At 42.5% G+C, this 22,081-nt stretch overlaps 1 protein-coding gene and 1 pseudogene across 2 annotated transcripts in view; both read left to right on the top strand.

Annotated features, from left to right (window-relative positions):
- Positions 1-22,081, top strand: part of LOC133107602 (uncharacterized) — a 980,437-nt pseudogene that overhangs the window by 225,031 nt on the left and 733,325 nt on the right.
- dscamb (Down syndrome cell adhesion molecule b) overlaps positions 10,718-22,081 on the top strand; it is a 193,988-nt gene continuing 182,624 nt past the window's right edge. For both annotated transcript variants that reach the window (XM_061217289.1, XM_061217290.1), the window contains exon 1: positions 10,718-10,943. In XM_061217289.1, coding sequence (XP_061073273.1) covers positions 10,901-10,943 — 43 coding nt within the window. In that variant the 5' untranslated portion in view covers positions 10,718-10,900. The remainder of the gene's footprint in view (positions 10,944-22,081) is intronic.

Here is a 22,081-nt window from a genome sequence, read left to right as displayed (position 1 = left end):
TGATCTGTTTAGATGAGACTGTTCTTAGTTTAGATGAGAGACTGGTCTCTGTTTAGATGAGACTGATCTCAGATTGAGATGGGCAGAGCTCTACACTGAGTTGGGCAGAGCTCTACACTGAGTTGGGCAGAGCTCTACACTGAGTTGGGCAGAGCTCTACACTGATAGGGCAGAGCTCTACACTGATAGGGCAGGGCTCTACACTGAGTTGGGCAGAGCTCTACACTGATAGGGCAGAGCTCTACACTGAGTTGGGCAGAGCTCTTCACTGAGTTGGGCAGAGCTCTACACTGAGTTGGGCAGAGCTCTACACTGAGTTGGGCAGAGCTCTACACTGATAGGGCAGAGCTCTACACTGAGTTGGGCAGAGCTCTACACTGAGTTGGGCAGAGCCCTACACTGAGTTGGGCAGAGCTCTACACTGATAGGGCAGAGCTCTACACTGAGTTGGGCAGAGCTCTACACTGATAGGGCAGAGCGCTACACTGAGTTGGGCAGAGCTCTACACTGATAGGGCAGAGCTCTACACTGATAAGGCAGAGCTCTACACTGAGTTGGGCAGAGCTCTACACTGAGAGACTGATCTCTGTTTAGATGAGACTGATCTCAGATTATATGAGAGACTGATCTGTTTAGATGAGACTGTTCTTAGTTTAGATGAGAGACTGGTCTCTGTTTAGATGAGACTGATCTCAGATTGAGATGGGCAGAGCTCTACACTGAGTTGGGCAGAGCTCTACACTGAGTTGGGCAGAGCTCTACACTGAGTTGGGCAGAGCTCTACACTGATAGGGCAGAGCTCTACACTGATAGGGCAGGGCTCTACACTGAGTTTGGCAGAGCTCTACACTGATAGGGCAGAGCTCTACACTGAGTTGGGCAGAGCTCTTCACTGAGTTGGGCAGAGCTCTACACTGAGTTGGGCAGAGCTCTACACTGAGTTGGGCAGAGCTCTACACTGATAGGGCAGAGCTCTACACTGAGTTGGGCAGAGCTCTACACTGATAGGGCAGAGCTCTACACTGAGTTGGGCAGAGCTCTACACTGAGTTGGGCAGAGCCCTACACTGAGTTGGGCAGAGCTCTACACTGATAGGGCAGAGCTCTACACTGAGTTGGGCAGAGCTCTACACTGATAGGGCAGAGCGCTACACTGAGTTGGGCAGAGCTCTACACTGATAGGGCAGAGCTCTACACTGATAAGGCAGAGCTCTACACTGAGTTGGGCAGAGCTCTACACTGAGTTGGGCAGAGCTCTACACTGATAGGGCAGAGCTCCAAACTGATAGGGCAGGGCTCTACACTGAGTTGGGCAGAGCTCTACACTGAGTTGGGCAGAGCTCTTCACTGAGTTGGGCAGAGCTCTACACTGAGATGGGCAGAGCTCTACACTGATAGGGCAGAGCTCTACACTGAGTTGGGCAGAGCTCTACACTGATAGGGCAGAGCTCTACACTGAGTTGGGCAGAGCTCTACACTGATAGGGCAGAGCTCTACACTGAGTTGGGCAGAGCTCTACACTGATAGGGCAGAGCTCTACACTGATAGGGCAGAGCTCTACACTGAGTTGGGCAGAGCTCTACACTGATAGGGCAGAGCTCTACACTGAGTTGGGCAGAGCTCTACACTGATAGAGCAGAGCTCTACACTGATAGGGCAGAGCTCTACACTGAGTTGGGCAGAGCTCTACACTGAGTTGGGCAGAGCTCTACACTGATAGGGCAGAGCTCTACACTGAGTTGGGCAGAGCTCTACACTGATAGGGCAGAGCTCTACACTGAGTTGGGCAGAGCTCTACACTGATAGGGCAGAGCCCTACACTGAGTTGGGCAGAGCTCTACACTGATAGGGCAGAGCTCTACACTGAGTTGGGCAGAGCTCTACACTGTTAGGGCAGAGCTCTACACTGAGTTGGGCAGAGCTCTACACTGAGTTGGGCAGAGCTCCGTATTCAGCGCAGTCAGCAGGGCGGAGCTCGGTCTCAGCGATGCAGTGCCTGCCGTGGTGCAGGCGGCCAGACGAAGCTCATCTGCGGGCGGTATTTATAGAGCGACCGCTCTGAGGGAACTCTCCGGCGTTCTGCGGCGGTATTTATAGAGCTACCGCTCTGAGGGAACTCTCCGGCGTTCTGCGGCGGTATTTATAGAGCTACCGCTCTGAGGGAACTCTCCGGCGTTCTGCGGCGGTATTTATAGAGCTACCGCTCTGAGGGAACTCTCCGGCGTTCTGCGGCGGTATTTATAGAGCTACCGCTCTGAGGGAACTCTCCGGCGTTCTGCGGCGGTAAGGGGACCCCGGCCTGGCGGTGAGGGAACGGCTCGCCTCTGAAACTCAACGCGCCGTCGGCCACTGGCCCGCCCGCCATGTTTGCCCTCATTAGCTCCATTGTTTTGGGGGAAACAAAGGGGATCGTTTTACCGCTTTACCGCTGCTGCTGGGCTATTCTGAGCCCACGGTGGCGCTTGGCGGAGGGGAATCTGAGACCGGCCCGGGGGAGAGGCCCGGCTGGTGGAAGGGGGGGTTTGTTGGTGGGGGGGTCCAACATGCTGGTTGAAGCAGTTGGGGGGGGGGGGTGGTTTGGGGGCATCTGCATTGGGGAGAAGGGGTTTGGTTGAAACAGTGGGGGGAGGAAGAGATGGGGGATGGTGCTTTATTGTAAGAGACACCTCGTTTCAGAGGAGGAGTTGTCAAAATAAGGAGGTCACGCAGCTTGAGGAAGCTTAGCTACATGAGTGCACACAGAGGCATGCCCTCACACAGGAGGTGCACACAGAGGCATGCCCTCACGCAGGAGGTGCACACAGAGGCATGCCCTCACACAGGAGGTGCACACAGAGGCATGCCCTCACACAGGAGGTGCACACAGAGGTGAGGTGACTGGTCCCATTGGTGGAGAAGGCTCAGGGCAGTGGAGGGGCAGTGAGTGTCAGCAGAAGGCCAGTGACACCTTCGTCCCCCTGCAAGCCGCAGCCAATCAAAGGGCTCCCTTTCAGTTGCGCTTCCCACAGTTTACAACCCTGGCACTGGCTGAGGTAACCTAACCATCCACAATAAAATCCCTGGAACATCTGGAGCGCCACTGTACAATCCACCTCTCCAAAACATCTGGAGATACTGCAAAACCCACATCCCTCCAGAACATCTGGAGTTACTGCACAATCCACACCTCCAAAACATCTGGATGGAGCTCAAACCTGGAGTGTCTGTGAGCTTTTTCTGACGGGTTGCCGTATTTTTCATTAATAACCATTACAACCTATTTAGCACAAAAATGAAAGAACTCATGCAACACATGGTGTTTTAAGAAAAATTAATTGATCAAAATAGACAGCAGTGGGAAATTTTCGGAATAATGTGAACTGTAGGAACAGCAACAAGTACTTGAAGTTTCTGAAAAATCAGCGGAAAGTTGCTATGAAGTATAATTAGGACTGGTTGATGTCTTCTCTTCCCTCCATCATGGAAGGAAAGAGTATTGTTGTTCGAAATCGAGCATGCTCAAATTGCATGACTAAAATAATAAGGCAAGATTATCATGGGCCCATTCTTTTGTGAAAGTTTGTTTTGGTACATATCGTACATCCTGAGGTTTGTGTCTCTGGTTGACAGTGACGTTAGCGTAACATTTTTAACAGGGCTGTCAAACGTCTGATTGCCTCAACTGACAAGGACGGGACTCTTGAACCCAGCACATTACAAAATTCTAATACATTGTCAAATTTTGTTTCTCACAGTACTGGAAATATGGTTAAAATAAAATAAAATGCTTAGGCCTCACATTATTACATTGTAGCTATGTTGAGGTTGACAGTTACCATTCAAAACTGCCAAAAAATCTGGGAAACCATTAAAACTGGGGAAAGTCACTTTTGACACTTGTGACTTCGGTGACAAACACCCAGCCATCGTCTGGTCTGGTAGCAACAATCAGGGCAAAATGTGATGGTAAAACAGTCATTCTCCTGTGTTCCAAGTGCACATTTTTTTGGAAATGGTCTTTAATTATTGGAATTATTCCTTTGTATTATACGACTTTCTAAAAGTCCTGCTGCCTGCTTTCTGAGATGCAGCCTGAACAAGTTCGTTGGAATATCACTTACAGCCAAGAAGGCAAACCCTAAATGTTTGATTGAGGTTGTTTGTATTGAATTTCACAGTATAATTTAGTCATAGACATTGTGCAGCTGTGGCACACAAAAGGATGATGACAAGTCAAGACACCTGTCTCCCAACAGAATTAGGTCATTGCTTTTTTAACACGTGAAATATCAAAACTGACTCTAGGCTCCACTCTAGTTCCCTGTCATGACTTATGCATCTGTACAGCACTGGGGTAATTAGTCAGTAATCTGTCGTTCTGTATGTAGAAATTAACTCCTGGAGACATTCCCTGAAAGATTAATCGCAGGATTTCAGGTGCTGAAGTGTGGAATACTTTTATTATAATTCCTGTAAGGGGTGTCACTGTTGTGAAAGAGAATTGAAGTGTGTGTAATCAGTTTGAGTATTGTCATCTTTTAAGCTTGTATGTTTTTTCCCTTAATAACAAGCCCCTGACTCACTCCCACTGAAAGTAAAACAATATATTCTGAAGTATTTGTACTTGATATTTTTAACTTTGTGATATTAAACCCCAAGGACCACATATGTATAGAGCTCAGTCTTGCTGCATTTCCATTATAAAGTGGCAGTGAATTTGCCCTGCAGCACTGAAGTGATCACTTTTGCCTGCGAGGCAGTCTCACAGTCACATACCCTGGCGAACCATGTAAGCTCTCACGGAAACTGCTTGTGATCATACGGTTTGTTAAACACAGCTGTTTTATTGAAAGCTAAGGAAAGACAGGTTGGTGTGAAACAGCGTGCTATAATGATAAATCTCTCATATTGCAGTCTCTTCATTGCAGCACCCTTCCCCCTCTTGCTATGATAACACCCCTCCACATCTGGAGAGATGAAGTTGGGTCCCTAAATGAAAAAAAGCACCTTGCCGTTAGACCCATGAGCAAGGGCCTTAACCCAAAAACTGCTCTAGGGGCTTTAACCCCCCCCCCCCCCCCCCCCCCTCGCCTTATTTGCAACTGTTCTCTATGGCATTTCACCAAGGGCATCCTTGCAAAATAGAACACATTCTCAATGGATCTCCCCTGGTTGAATAAAGGATAGAAAAAATCCATTGATTAGTTTACACTACTTCTGGTTTGTCACAGTCTTGTCTGTAGCACTGGGTTTTTCTGGATGTCAATGGAGTACACATTGATGTGCCTTCACTGTTCCTCTGACATTGCCCTGCTGTCTGTTTGTCGTCAAACATGCAAGCAGTCAAGTGTGAAGGAGACGCAACTGAGAAGAAACTGAAGAAGAGTGTTTCATTTCAAAGCCATGGTTTGCATGCTACTTATTATAATCATACCCTGATTTTGGAGGTCACAGACCTGCTTCATCTATTTAAACATGGGTTTATTTTCAATGTACGGCTGGATTTCTTTAAGCATCACATGCAAATTCGAAGACATCTGGGCCACTCTGAAACATACACGTTTGGCAAAGGTGTCATACGACCAGCTGTAGTGCAGGCAGGGTAATCACATTTTATCTTCAGTTTCTGGTGTATTTTAGTGACACGAGATTGGAGGAGACACCTGGGTTTCAGAAATACGGCTGGAGTTGAACCTCCCTCACACATGGTCTGCACCACTTCAGTGATCACATGACTAGACTTTTTTTTTTTCACAATCCTCAGCTGAGTACAGTGAACCCCCCCCCGCTCCGCCTTCTGCTGGAGGCACCTAACTGCGTCCTCATAGGTGCCTTTCAGCCCCTGTGTGACATCATCATTATGTGACATATACGATTAGTGACATTGCTAACAAAAAAAGGCACACCATAGAGAATGTGTTGAGATACAATACACACAAATTCAATTAGTTTTTCATTATCGAGCAATTGAGTAGACCATCCTCAAAGAACACCTTCTTTAGAGACCTTTAAACTCCTGCGCTTAGGTAGTAATCCTTTTCTGTTTTTGTACACAAAAATTTCACAATTTGAGTAAAACTGGGGAAGGCTATGCTGAGGTAGGTCTGTCTGTGGGAGATAATAAGGTAAAAACAGAACTACCAGAAGCTTTGTCAAATAAGAAGGAAAAGCTTTGAAGGTTCATCCTCTGGAGCAGGGATGTGTGCTGATGGCTGGTGGGCGGGGCCTAACGCACCCTCCCAGCAGTCAGCAGTGACAGGTTGTCTGGGCCTGACAGAGACGCTGAGCATGTCCGACAGCACTCTCTCATTGGCTGGGAGGCTGGCTGCCCATGGAGCCTGAGGCGCGGGCAAAGGCAGGCCACACCAGATTAAATTAACTGCCACACTTTACCATCCTCACAACCAGATTAAATTAACTGCCACACTTTACCATCCTCACAACCACATTAAATTAACCGCCACACTTTACCATCCTCACAACCAGATTAAATTAACCGCCACACTTTACCATCCTCACAACCAGATTAAATTAACCGCCACACGTTACCATCCTCACAACCAGATTAAATTACCCGCCACACTTTACCATCCTCACAACAAGATTAAATTAACCGCCACACTTTACCATCCTCACAACCAGATTTACCACAGTTCACCATCCTCACAACCAGATTTACCACACTGTACCATCCTCACAACCAGATTTACCACAGTTCACCATCCTCACAACCAGATTTACCACACTGTACCATCCTCACAACCAGATTTACCACACTTTACAATCCTCACAACCAGATTTACCACACTTTACAATCCTCACAACCGAATTTTACCACACTTTACAATCCTCACAACCAGATTTACCACACTTTACAATCCTCACAACCATATTTACCACACTTTACAATCCTCACAACCAGATTTACCACACTTTACAATCCTCACAACCAAATTTACCACACTTTACAATCCTCACAACCAGATTTACCACACTTTACAATCCTCACAACCAGATTTACCACACTTTACAATCCTCACAACCAGATTTACCACACTGTACCATCCTCACTACCAGATTTACCACACTTTACAATCCTCACAACCTGATGTACCACACTTTACCATCCTCACAATCAGATTTACCACATTTTATAATCCTCACAACCAGATTTACCACACTTTACAATCCTCACAACCAAATTTTACCACACTTTACAATCCTCACAACCAGATTTACCACACTTTACAATCCTCACAACCGAATTTTACCACACTTTACAATCCTCACAACCAGATTTACCACACTTTACAATCCTCACAACCATATTTACCACACTTTACAATCCACAGAACCAGATTTACCACACTTTACAATCCTCACAACCAGATTTACCACACTGTACCATCCTCACTACCAGATCTACCACACTTTACAATCCTCACAACCTGATGTACCACACTTTACCATCCTCACAATCAGATTTACCACATTTTATAATCCTCACAACCAGATTTACCACACTTTACAATCCTCACAACCAAATTTTACCACACTTTACAATCCTCACAACCAGATTTACCACACTTTACAATCCTCACAACCCAATTTTACCACACTTTACAATCCTCACAACCAGATTTACCACACTTTACAGTCCTTGCTACCAGAAGTAGGGTGTGGACATGTGGCAACCTACACTACTGCTGTTATTGTATAATCACCAATCATTGGTGATTTATAATTGTAAACCAAGTGATACTTGTACAGAATAGTTTCACCAGTGTCCAAGAGGATTAGATGCTATAAATAGGCTAATACAACATAGATCGAATTTGTACTTGGCAAATATTCCAAGGCAATAATAATAATAATAATAATAATAATAATAATAATAACAATAAGAAGAAGAAGAAGAAGAAGAAGAAGAAGAAGAAGAAGAATGTTTTTGATATGACAGGAATTAACACATTAGAACACAGATATAGTATCTAAGTATCTAAGATAATACATATTCACCATGTGGACTTTTTGACTGCATTGCTTCCATTCTTTGCCACCACATCAGTGATGTTAAGATAATTCAGTCACATTAAATTAACATGGTGTGGGTGCATTGCATACTCCTATTGCTTTGCAACCCTGAATTAACAATGAAAATGAAGCATGCGCTCCTTAGCTTCCTGACTCTTAGCATACTTACATTCATTTTCAATACCCTGCAGGAACAATGTGGCTGTTTGAGTTATTGGCACCCCTGAAAAAAGATACAAGAAAAATGGCTGCACAGAATAAACAGAATTATGTTCAAATGTATGGAAAAAAATGTATTTGTATTGAAATACATTTACTCTCATGGTTCAATGTTCTTCTTCAGTAATCACATTTTTTCTGCAAACCATAGGTGTCAAAATGATTGGTCCCCCTAACAATCGTTGTAAATAAAGTCAAACAAAGTTAAATTGGCAGTAACATTTTACTTACTATATTGTGTTTCACAAGTGTAAAAATTAGGTAACAAGCATGCATCAGCATGGGAAAGGATAAAGAACTGTCAATTCACAGACAAAGATGGTAATTGACAATCACCCATTTGTAATGGGTACAAAAAAATTCAGAAACGGTTAAACATACCACTTAGCGGTGTAAGGGCAATAATAAAAATGTAAAGAACATATGGAATAGCTGCAAGCTGACCAGGATTAGGACAGAAATGCGTTTCCCACAGACAGGGAGGAGGATGGTGAGGGAGGCCATCGTAACCCAAGGATTGCAGTTTAAGAATTGCACATATTGGGGGTGTCAATTCTCAAAAAGAACCATAAAATGGCACCTCCATACCAACAAACTCTTTGCAAGGATGGCACGAAGACAGCCCTTACTGAGCACAATAAACAAACCAAGCATCTGAGTTTGCCAAAAATCATTGGAATTATGACTGAAAGATTCATCTGTGATCAGATGAGACCAAAATCGAACTTTTAACCAGTGGCACTATTTAAGATCAGTGGCATATGAATTTAGCAAAGTACCAGAAAATGTACGCTGAAAGTCTGGTTGTCTCTGCTAGAAAGCTGAGACTTGGTCATTGGTGAATTGTTCTGCAATGGCTATGTCAGTCTCCATGCTTAAATCCCATCATAAACCTGTGGACTGAACAGAAGAGGAGGATCCATAAGTGCAAACCCAAGGTTGGTTTGAGTAAGAACTGAGTTTCAGAAACTGCTTGGATTTTCATGCAGAACATTTTCTATAATTTACAGTGAATGGTGTGAAAAACAAAAGTGAGCGGTACTTTTGTGGGTGAAAATGTATTGTTAATGAGAGATGTCAGAGGCAAATATCCAGACTGGTTTAAGCTGACAGGAAGGCGAGAGTAACTTAAATAACCATACATTACAGCAGTGCATCTCTGAACACACAATGCATTGAACTTTGACATGGAGGGGCTACTGCTGCAGAAGACTTAGTACATCTAAAATAAGTCTAATAAACACCAAACAAATGCCTAATATGTACAATATATAGTTAACAGTATGCACATGTGGACAAAGGTCCATTCAGTGGCCTTGCCGTGGTCCTTACAGTCGTAGAGGTTGTTGCCCTAATTTTCCAAGGTCAATCAATTGATCCCAGTTGAGCTTTATGACACAAGTCCTAGGGCTTATTAAAGACACACGCATGCACACACACACACACACACACACACACACACACACACACAAAGTAAAGATGATTTTTGTGCCAGTGTGCATGCACTTTATCTGTAGTTACATGAATATGGTGTGCATTGGTTATCACTATATATAGCATGACCGTATTTTGTAGTAAAAAAAATTTGTGTACTTGTCTTATTGGTTACACACTCTACTCTTGGTAACATTTCTGTGTGTAGCCTGCACATATTTTTTTTGTTGGCTATTTGTGTAATTAGCGTTATTGTGTCGTTCAGACTGATGGAGTTGATGCGCCTTTCTGTGGCTTCCACACCTCGCGTCCGGGAGGACTCTCCGGAGCTGGGGCGCCTCTGCACCTTTAAGGCAATGAAGAATTTAAGCGGCTGCAGGAGGCGAGCACAGGGTTATTCCGTAATGCTCTGAGCCGGGGAGGGTGCGCAGGGACCAATGTGATTAGAGCAGCGACGGGAAGATGCGCTTGCTCGCTGCGTGCTGGCTGTGGAGAGGTGGCGAAGAGCCTCTGGCTTTGGAGTCGAATAATTATTCCTGCGGTTTCGCATCATCTGGGCTGGGCTCACACTCCTATTGAATTGTTCCTGAATACATTTTTTTCTCTTTTATTTTGCGTTGCTTATTTCATTAACATATTTATTTATTTAATTGTTTTGTTTAGTTTAAATTCGTTTGTTTGATATTTGACTTCGATTAAATATTATTGCGGTTTATACATACACATTTTCATTTTTCACATATTCCCACCTGTAGGCCTATATGTTTTTTTCGTTGTTTGTTGTTTTATGTGTGCGGACGTTTTTTCTTTCTTTTTCTTTTCTTTTTTTCGTTTTTTGTTGGCGCACCGGTACCGGTCTGACTCAGCATCGCACCTGGGCTGCCGCGCGTGCCAGCGACCCGCTCCTGCGCCTCTGAAACGCAGGCATCGCTGCAGCCAGCGGCGGAGCAGCTCCGGTAACGGCACGGGAGCAGGATCAGAGCTTTAACGAAGACAATCACGGGAGCACACACGACCTCCGAGCGCAGAGAGGGATCAGAGAGAGAGCGAGAGAGAGAGAGGAGGGACTGAGAGACAGCGCGGACGTTTGGCAGCGGAAAACTGGAACGCTTTTCTCCTGGCTTACAAACGCGCTAGCCTTGCAACTGGCAAACTGAAGAACATTAAAAAGCATAAAGGAGAAAGTGCGGAGAAAGAAGAAAAAGACATAGGTCGGGGATTGAACGGAGCGGGGCATGTGGATATTGGCTATCTTCTTTTTCCAGAGCATCTTGAATGGTGAGTTCTTTTTTCTTCTTTTCTTTTTTTTGCCATTTATTCATTTGAAAGTTAAAATGATACTTGACTGTTAAGTTAAAATGTAATCGTGTTTACAGTTATTGATGAAGGCGAGAGGGGGTAGCTCTAGGTTGCACATTGTAACCTTTTTTTCTGTTGCTGCTGTATGTCATATTCTTGGGGGGGGTGGAATTGCGCTGTAATCGTTTCAACTGTCGTACCCCGTCTCATATTAGGCCCTATGTGCGTTTAACTGCGTGTTCTCTGTATCATATATAGCAGTTTGTGTTACATTTAATCTGCATTATGAAATTAATCAATTATATCTACATGAACAATTTTTTTATTGCAAGATAGGTGAATGGGCTGTATTTTGTGGCCTGATAAAGTATTTATACATGTGACCTTTCGGCGTACTGCCTAATTATTATCATTATTTTGCCAACTCGGTTTAATAACAATAAACTTTAGATTGTTCATTGTAATCCTCTCGCCTAGCCTCTCGTTTCTCATTTGAATGATACCAGATTTTACCCAAATTATACAATTTGATAGTGAGGACCGAGTGAGGATAGAGAGGACTCACGCACATACGCACACCTTTCCTAATCTGTGTCCTCACGAGAAACAGCCGTGGACATATGAATGTGGAAATTTGTGCTTGCTTTTATGCAAACTGAATTAAAACCACCCAATAGCACTGCAACCTTATAGCAGCGCTCCTCATTGCAGACCAATGGAACGTATTCATTAAAAAAATGTCACATTTATTTGATGCGTGCCATTCAACAGATCTCATTTAAACGTGGTCAATTTGATTTTTATAGCTTCATTTTGATATATAAATATATATACCTGTGCATAATTAAATAAAAGCAATGGCACAATTGAAAAAAAAAAACGAGAAAAAAACCCCACTAATAATTTAGCAATAATATGAAATTATTTTTAAAAGTCCACAAGGTTTCAAGGAAAGTATTCCAAATAACAATTCTAATTTAAAAAGACAGCTATGGACAAAATGGTGTTGGAGGTGTGCTGTGCATGGTGCAGATATGTGCGCACAACCTCACACTGGGCCAGGAAAACCTATTAAGAATATAAAAAGGACATGGGCTGTCTTTTCTCTTTAAAACCCCTTTCTCATGGCCAGTATCATTAAAACCCTGAAAGACAAGGGGTAAAAAGAACAGAGCCGGTGGCCAACACAGCCCTTATCACTGTCAAACACACGCTCACTGCAAAACAGATTGTTCTGGATTTCGTTTGACGGAATATAAAGGAGATCAACCTCTAATTCCTAAAAAAATTTACTCACACAATAAACCAATAATTTATTTGAAAAAGGAGTGATATTTTTGTGTTTATGGTGGTAAAAATGTTGGTGTGAGGGTGGTAGAAAGGGGGGGTGGAGCGCGGGGTGAAAATGGGCAGGGTGTGTGCGCAAGGCGAGAGGAGGAGAGAGGAGGAGAGGGAGTGGAGAAAGAGGGAAGAAAAACAGGGCCATTCGGAACATCGTCCTGCGAGGGGGGTGATGGATTAAACGCGGGACACTAACTGGAACAGCAATGCGCTGGAGACCTGGTTTTGTGTATTCATTGGAAAAAAATGGGGGGGTGGGGGGGGCACCCAAATGATAAAAACGAATATAAATAAAATGAAATCAATAACACAAAAAGAAGACTGCGCAGGCTACAGATTTTGTTATCGTGCTGAGGGGCAATTATGATTAATCAGCAAAGACGTTGCCCCCCAAAAAAACCATGCCCGTGTTCTCCCCTCGAGTTTGCCTCCCCCCTCCCCCTCCTTAAATATCTTACGAAAACATGGAGCAGTGTCCCCTTTCCCATCGCTAGAGTAAATCCGCAGCTTTCCTGCATCACACGACGAAACAAAACACTTCTCTTCTGGGTGAAATGAGCGCTGAGGTGGAGGCTCCTCTCCTGTCCCAGAATCTCATGAGATATCTGATGAGAGGTCTGATGAGAGGTCTGATGAGAGGTCTGCATGTGTCCCTCTCTCTCTGTGCTGAGATGAGATGTCTGTCCGTCCCGTGTCCGTTGTGAAAGGGGGCTTGCTGCCTCAGAAACGACCCTGTTATCAGACAGGGCGACAGGCGCGTACACCACTGACACCATTTCCTTCGGAAGGTTAAATCACTAAGATGGCTGTGCTGTCATTGTTTGGCTATGCGTGTATCGCGTGCTGAAAAATTTCTTTTTGTCAGATTTTTTTTGCTTTTATTGGTTTTATTTCGTTTATTTCCATCCTTATTGTCTTTTGTCCTTGTCGAGAAGGCTTCGTCGGTACGTCGATTCGGTTCATTTTTGACGCGTTATCGTCGACCGCACTGCCAATGTCAGTCAGTTTACACAACCCTCCCAACGCCCCCCCCCCCCCCCCCTCCGCAACCCCACCCCCCATTTTCCCTCCTCCAGCTGAAAGACTGGATTCCAGAAGATTCTGGCTTTTAGAGTTGGGTTCAGCACATGCTCCTTGGTCTGTCTCTATGGAAACGTAGGCAGGAGAGTCAGCGCAGAGCGGGTCCAGCCAGGCCGTGTAGAACACAGGTGACCCGGAAGCGCTTCAGGGGTCACCACAAACTTCCATCTTGTCTTCTGCGTGCAGACATTAGGCTTCTGCCCGGAGACGCCGTGCTTTTTAAGATTGATTAGAGTAGATTCCATTCATTCGTTTGAGGTCACTTTATGGTTGACAGCCTGAAAGTGCGATGGTTCTTTTCTATCGCTGGTTTTCACTGCCTTAATTATTCTCTTTTTTTTTCCCTCAGTTCATATTTTTTGGTCATCAAAATTAAATGAAAAATAACCCATGAAATTGATTTGATTTCCTCACTTTTTATTTAAAATTTTTGATGAGATATCTGATTCTTTAAAACTATGGATTATGGATTTCACAATTTCCAATTATGACAAATGTAACTAAATAAAAATAAAAATAAAAGAATCAACCAACCAAATTAATTATGCTATATAATGGATAAAAAAATAACCATTTGAATTTTTAATTCAATTCCAGAAAAGATTTCTTGATATATACATTGAACACTGCACATATTTAATATTTCTAGAGACATCATTTTGGAAATATATTATATATACATATATACATATACATATATATAGAAACTGAATGTTAGCATATTTTTATGTTATTAAGTTATTATGCCATGTTGAATTCATTCTCTCCAGCGGTATAATATTTAGTCTCAAGGCCTATTCAGTTAGAGAAATTAGCCATTTTAAAAGCATTATTATGCATTTTACAAAGATATAAACATAGCATCAGTGATTATTTCCCCTGAACCAATTAGTATTACCAGCCATAAAGTGATATAGCATTAGAAATATATAGCATATAAATGATGATTATTGTTATAATTATTATAATTATGAAATGTATTCTTATTCGTATTATTGTTATTATTATTATTTTGTGTTTATTTAAGAAAATAGATTTACTGAACTTCTGAGAAAACCTATAAAAAAATTTTTAAACATACTGGGATAAATGTGATTTGTGTAGTTTCATATTTAGGCTGTATGTTGTGGTAATGTGTGTGTGTGTAAATGTGATTTGTGTAGTTTCATAATTAAGCTGTATGTTGTGGTAACGTGTGTATGTGTAAATGTGATTTGTGTAGTTTCATAATTAAGCTGTATGTTGTGGTAACGTGTGTTTGTGTAAATGTGATTTGTGTAGTTTCATAATTAAGCTGTATGTTGTGGTAACGTGTGTATGTGTAAATGTGATTTGTGTAGTTTCATATTTAAGCTGTATGTTGTGGTAACGTGTGTTTGTGTAAATGTGGAGGTTCAGCTGGCTCCTCGTTTTGTTTTTGTCTAATTTTACATGCAGTGCATTTTTTCCTCCCTTTACAATTTAATTTAATTAATCCTCAGGGTCTCCATCTGTGTAGATATTTAGGTTATTTTGGGGAGCATCACGTCCCCTTACATTAATTTCTGTAATTCCTTGCCTCGTCTACTCCTGATGGTAATTTCAGCACGGCAATTGCGAGACCTCAGCAGAAAGCTATGTATTAGCTTTATTGTGCTGTGTGCGATTTTAGTGTGAAACGGCGGAGAAGTGATTTGGACAGCCCCTCTGTTTTGGAGTGCTCTCGTTCGCCTGCGATTAAAATACAAATGTAATCACAGCTGTAGATACATCACAGGCCGGATAGACTGAGAAACAGATTTAATGTTGTTTTTCACTGAGAACTGCCTGGGGGCAGATCTGATTCAAGCTCAATTGGACACTAATAAGCACGGCAAATATATTGCAAGGCTACTTACTCCACAGCTAATAGCACCACACTGCTGAGGGGAGGGGGATGGCGTGGGGTAAGAACACGCCCAGAAGAAGGAGGACCAGGCTGACAGTGACTTGAGCTCACTAATATATTGCACTTTCACAGAGGCCTTTACTGTGGTGTGTGTATCTGTACATTCACGTCAAAGCCAGCTTTAAGTTTTAGAGCCGGTTTTGTGACGCCTCGTACCGAGCGCCATCTTGTTGGAGCAGGAGCGGGTCATGTTCGACACGGGTACACCACGCGGGTACGCCACGCGGGTACACCACACATGGCGTCTGAATACCTGTCAGTCCCGCTCAGCGTGTCTCTTTAGCGGGGATACGGCTGAGGGCGGATGATTTCATTTGAGCAGGTTCCCTCTGAGATGAGGGAAAGCGCTGTGTGTTTTTTTGCACAAGCTCATCTACGGGGAGAGGATTAACTGGACTGATTATGTTTTCCGTCTGTCGGAATAGAGAGGTGCTCCTTAACAACTTATGCCCTCGACTCTGGCCCTATCTGTTTAAAAGATTATTGCGCCTCGTTTGGTTGCCGTGGCGTCGCTGGGGTTACACTGGGGGGGTGGGGGGGCTGACAACCACGGCGTTGTGTCGTTGGTTGGTAGGCCACGCCTTTGCACCTATGAGAGCAGGGCTGGTTGTGATTGGCTGAGAGTGCCATGCGCAGTCTTCAGAGGGGCTGTGCTTTTGGAGAGCCTAAACGTTCCTCTTTCTGCGCTTCAGCTGGGATGCGCCATATTTCACAGGGACGCTGCCGTTCAAAGCTTGTTGTGCTTTCATGAGACTTCTCCATCAAGATACTGTTGTTTTGCCGTGTGTGTGTGTGTGTGTGTGTGTGTGTGTGTGTGTGTGTGTGTGTGTGAATAGCCGCACACAATCCGTTAATCTTTGCTTGTGTGAAATGTGGTCCATTGTTCTACCTGAGTTAGCTCAATCTGTTTCTCAGATACTAATCGGGGACTGAAACAGAAAATTTGGCAGTGACAATAGAAGCTCAGTCATCAGAGAGCTGGTTTCAGACACTGTTTCAGTGCCGTTTCCCGGTGGTGTGGAGTCACACACAGCTGTGTGTGTACGTGCGGGGCAGGGGGGTGTAATCTCTGCAGGCACACACACCCCAAACCCAACACAGTCTCAGCTCTCATAGAAGCACTGCAGTCATAGTGTAAATGGGTAACACTGTGATAATATTGTGGTTTTATTCAAAGCAACTCACAGCTTTATTATTGGGTCATACTTGCAGATATATATAGATGATTATATAGATGATTAGTTTTTGTTACGCATTTATATTTAAGAAACAGAAATTTCAGGTCTTTTAATCTTAATTATAGCACAATAGCATGATCATTTCCATGATATTTGCTTATTTTAAAAAATATATATCAGATTAACCCTAGAATTATGTCACTTCAGAAACCTGGTCAGCAATTATTGAATAAATAATTTTGCTATTTATATGATTATATGAAATCATGGGTAAGACTACCCACTAAAATTTGAGTGAAAATAGTTCAAATAAAAATGTTTATATATAATAAAAGTAAAATGCATACACAAAAAATCTCTACCTTATTGGCGTGTATATCACTCTTTGAAAACCAAATGAAGTACACAGGGCAGTATTGCAGTGTAATTTCTGTGTTGTGCACGTGGAGTTTTGTGATTTGTTATATTCACCTCACTAAATGCTTTGCAGAATGATTCATATCTATTTGCACAACTCATGTGCTGGTTTTTAATGTGAAAAGATTTCTTCCGGAATATTCCATATCTGCTATTCCAGGGAACAGGTGCTAATATTTAATAATGGAAAGCCTGCTCGTCCGCCCATCCTGTCTTTGTAATGAAGGTGCCTGGCTAATATGTGAAACAGCAGTCTAGCAGTCTAATTAGTGGCAAGGCACAGGAGAGTGAGGTAACTTTCCCTGAATGAAAAATATAATTACAAATCAGAAACTGCCTCTGGATTCTGCTGAATAAGGAGAATGTAATTGCATGTGCTGTATGTTAATAGATTTAGTGTGAAGATGTTGACTTTACTTGATGTTTGTGTGTGTGTGTGTGTGTGTGTGCATGTGTGTGTGTGTGTGTGTGTGTGTGTGGGAATAGCCGCACACGATCCGTGTGTGAAATGTGGTCCATTGTTCTACCTGAGTTAGCTCAATCTGTTTCTCAGATACTAATCGGGGACTGAAACTGAAAATTTGTCAGTGACAATAGCAGCTCAGTCATCAGAGAGCTGGTTTCAGACACTGTTTCAGTGCCGTTTCCCAGTGGTGTGGGATCACACACAGCTGCGTGTGTATGTGTGGGGCAGGGGGGTGTAGGGACACACACCCCAAACTCAACACAATCTCCACTATCATCATCAACTGTGTGCTGCTGGCCTAATATAACTTTAACAATTCTGAGTGATGTTATCCGTTCACATATTCCAACATGGTATGACACAATATAGCTATTTAGACAATGAAATGTTTGTGCATTTTTCATTTTGCTTTTTTGTTTGTAAAACATAAGGATAATCCGGTAATGACATACAAACATTGAAGACTACTTCACTGTGAAATAGGTATGTAGCTGGTTTGGAGCAGGTTTGCAGATTTTTTCTAATTTATTTTATTTTCATTTTTGCTGAACAAATATTTTCGTAATTTGAAACATTTTTCATCTTTGATTACTTAAGAGGGTCCTACCCGCAGATTGTACCATTTTGAGAGACCACATTTTAGAACATTTTGTCAAATCCTATATGATAGATGATTGGTTTTTGAATATCATTTGTTTATTTTTAAGAAACAGACATTTTTTTAATCATTAGCATGGCAAAATGGAATATTAGAACTTTGCCATGATAATTGATTTTATTTTCTTTAGTATCTGCAAGAGTAGACAACACAACTGTTTGTAAAATGAATGGAAAATTATCATGAGTTTTTTTTTGTTAGAAATTTTATTTATTTTATTTTACCTATTTAATTTAATTAATTTATTTTAAAATTGTATTTAATTGACTGTTTCTCACACAGTAACTGAGCATCTCCTCTGTAATTTACTGCATGTTTTACAGTGCAACTCTGTGTATGTGACAAATAAAGAACCTTGAACCATCACAGAATAGTCATCATTTTTAGATTTAATAGAACTCTTTATATTATTATTAATAGTAAATATTTCCTGTTCGTGCCTCAAAACCCATAGTACTGTCATTTATAGAATTAGCTGATTTGATGTGTTTTTTCATGGGTGCAGCTGGGTGTTTACGCACACTCTTCAGGCTGTGTGTGCAGTGTGCAGCTGGGTGTTTACGCACACTCTTCAGGCTGTGTGTGCAGTGTGCAGCTGGGTGTTTACGCACACTCTTCAGGCTGTGTGTGCAGTGTGCAGTGTGCAGCTGGGTGTTTACGCACACTCTTCAGGCTGTGTGTGCAGTGTGCAGTGTGCAGCTGGGTGTTTACGCACACTCTTCAGGCTGTGTGTGCAGTGTGCAGTGTGCAGCTGGGTGTTTACGCACACTCTTCAGGCTGTGTGTGCAGTGTGCAGTGTGCAGCTGGGTGTTTACGCACACTCTTCAGGCTGTGTGTGCAGTGTGCAGCTGGGTGTTTACGCACACTCTTCAGGCTGTGTGTGCAGTGTGCAGCTGGGTGTTTACGCACACTCTTCAGGCTGTGTGTGCAGTGTGCAGTGTGCAGCTGGGTGTTTACGCACACTCTTCAGGCTGTGTGTGCAGTGTGCAGTGTGCAGCTGGGTGTTTACGCACACTCTTCAGGCTGTGTGTGCAGTGTGCAGTGTGCAGCTGGGTGTTTACGCACACTCTTCAGGCTGTGTGTGTGGAGGGGTGCAGTGTAGGGCCCAAACTGTGAGGGAGATTAGCGCCTGTAGCCTGGGGCATTTGCCTAACCAGCTCACTGTCTGTACCACTCCTGTAAGGCCCTTTCTGCATGCAATTTCCTGTGGCATAAAGCTGTCAGTATTTTAATCAGCAGGTTTTAAAACAGAAATTTGCAATCATTGTCATCTGTCTTTCACTGTATTCCATATTTCATATTTATCTCTGCAAATACATCTCAGGCCGAGGAGTGAAACAGGGGGGCAGGGAGAATATAGTGAGGAAATGTGGTTGGGACTGATTGTACATTTTAGTCCTCACATCTTTAATTAGTTTTTGGATATGTTTGATCGTTGACTGTGGGTTCCCCAGAAATATGGATAATTCTAGAACAGATTTTCTCTATTTACATAAATCTTAAATGCATTAAGAAATTGTGAAACATCTAAATTAAACTGTGACTTTTAGAAAATCGTTTAGAAAAAAAGTATCTTTCAGCAGTCACTTTCCTCAGTAATGCTAACCTTATTCTTCACCATCATCAACCTCATGAACAACAAATCAACTGAAAATGAACTCAGCATGAAAATAGACATTTTTCATAATAGGAGGAATATTAGGTGTAATCAGAGTACTGCAGTTATAATAATAATATCTGTGACAATATAGTAGTAATAATTGCACAGTAATAATTATGTTTGGAGGTAGACTATATTGTATTTATTTTGCAAGCTTAGAATATGGGTCCTACAGGCAGATTGTACAGTTTTGAGAGACCACATTTTAGAACTGTCAAATCCTATATGATAGATGATTGGTTTTTGGATATCATTTGTTTATTTTTAAGACAGAAATTTCTGGTGTTTTAATTATTAGCATGGCAAAATGGAATATTAGAACTTTGCCATGATAATTGATTTTATTTTCTTTAGTATCTGAGGAAAAGATTTATTCCGGAATATTCCATATCTGCTATTCCAGGGAACAGGTGCTAATATTTAATAATGGAAAGCCTGCTCGTCCGCCCATCCTGTCTTTGTAATGAAGGTGCCTGGCTAATATGTGAAACAGCAGTCTAGCAGTCTAATTAGTGGCAAGGCACAGGAGAGTGAGGTAACTTTCCCTGAATGAAAAATATAATTACAAATCAGAAACTGCCTCTGGATTCTGCTGAATAAGGAGAATGTAATTGCATGTGCTGTATGTTAATAGACTTAGTGTGAAGATGTTAGCTGCGTCTGCCCAAAATACAGTAAGGGATGGAGAGAGAGAGATCATTCCAGAAGGGTGCACATTACAGCTGACTTCATTGTAGCTTTTTAAAATGTATTTGCAGAACTATAAATATGGAGTTATATTCATGAATATGAACTCTTGTCAGCCTAACTGCAGTGCTATTATTAATAACTTTGGGTTATAAAGAATGTTCAATGGCTGCAGACATTTACCAAAAGTGTTATTACGTTACCCTCACAAAAAGATCACATGTGAAGTTTGCCCTTTTCATGTGTTGGGCTTTTTGCACGTCAATGAGAATTTACACATGTAGAAAGAAACAAGTGACATTAAATTCCACTTTTTCAAAACCACATTTTCCCACGTGACTGACTTTTTCAAAACCACATTTTCCCACTTGAATGACTTTTTCAAAACCACATTTTTCACATGTGACTTGAAATAGCATAGGTTACCTTTTCCCTAATCATTTTATGTGTGGGATTATTTTTATAGTTCACATGTGTACTTTTCACAAGTTTGGCATTCACACATGGTTTTGGAATGTGATTTGTTCATAAAAGTAGTTACAGCACTAATTGATTGTAGTTGGTACTGTAAACATTTTCAATGTGAACTTTCTAGCTGTAGATGTAGGTTTCTGATGTCCTGATGTCACTGAACAAGCAGAATTAAAAATATGAAAACATGTCTTTATGAAAACATGTCATTAATATTTAAAAACCTTGCATTTTATTAAGTGTTAACAAAACTGTGTCATCATGTTCTCTTGTTGGGAACATACAAATAAAGCATTTAAATCTTTTAATGCAAGCTATATATGTTAGACTTGTCTTGGAGACAGTGTAAAAAGCAGGGCATTTATTTGATGAAATGAGAAGCCATCTTGTGAATGTGAAGCTTGACAGTTTGGCATTTCTCTCTCCATGTCTCTCTCTCTCCATTGCTCTCTTGCTGTCTGTCTCCCTTTCTCCCCCTCTCTCCATTTCTCTCTCCCTCTCTCTCTCCATCTCTCTCCATCTGTCTCTCTCCTTTTCTCTCCCTTTCTCTCCATCCCTCTATCTCCCTCTCTCTCTCTATCCCTCTCTCTCCCTCTCTCTCTCCCTCTATCCCTCTATCACCCTCTCTCTCCCCCTCTCCCTCTCTCCCCCCCCTCCCTCCCTCCCTCTCTGTCTCTCCCTCTCGAGTCGACTGCGCACACCCTTATATGCATGGTTGACTGTGCGCATGGGCACCATATACAGAGCACTACAGACTCACAGAGCACTACAGACTCACAGAGCACTACAGACTCACAGTGCACCATACAGACTCACAGAGCACCATACAGACTCACAGAGCACTACAGACTCACAGAGCACCATACAGACTCACAGAGCACCATACAGACTCACAGAGCACCATACAGATTCACAGAGCACCATACAGACTCACAGAGCACCATACAGACTCACAGAGCACCATACAGACTCACAGAGCACTACAGACTCACAGAGCACCATACAGATTCACAGAGCACCATACAGACTCACAGAGCACTACAGACTCACAGTGCACCATACAGACTCACAGAGCCCTACAGACTCACAGAGCACCATACAGACTCACAGAGCACTACAGACTCACAGTGCACCATACAGACTCACAGAGCACCATACAGACTCACAGAGCACTACAGACTCACAGAGCACCATACAGACTCACAGAGCACCATACAGACTCACAGAGCACT

The sequence above is a fragment of the Conger conger genome, chromosome 13 (assembly GCF_963514075.1).
Source record: "Conger conger chromosome 13, fConCon1.1, whole genome shotgun sequence".
Classification (NCBI taxonomy): domain Eukaryota; kingdom Metazoa; phylum Chordata; class Actinopteri; order Anguilliformes; family Congridae; genus Conger; species Conger conger.
This window is presented reverse-complemented; position numbering and strand designations above follow the sequence as displayed.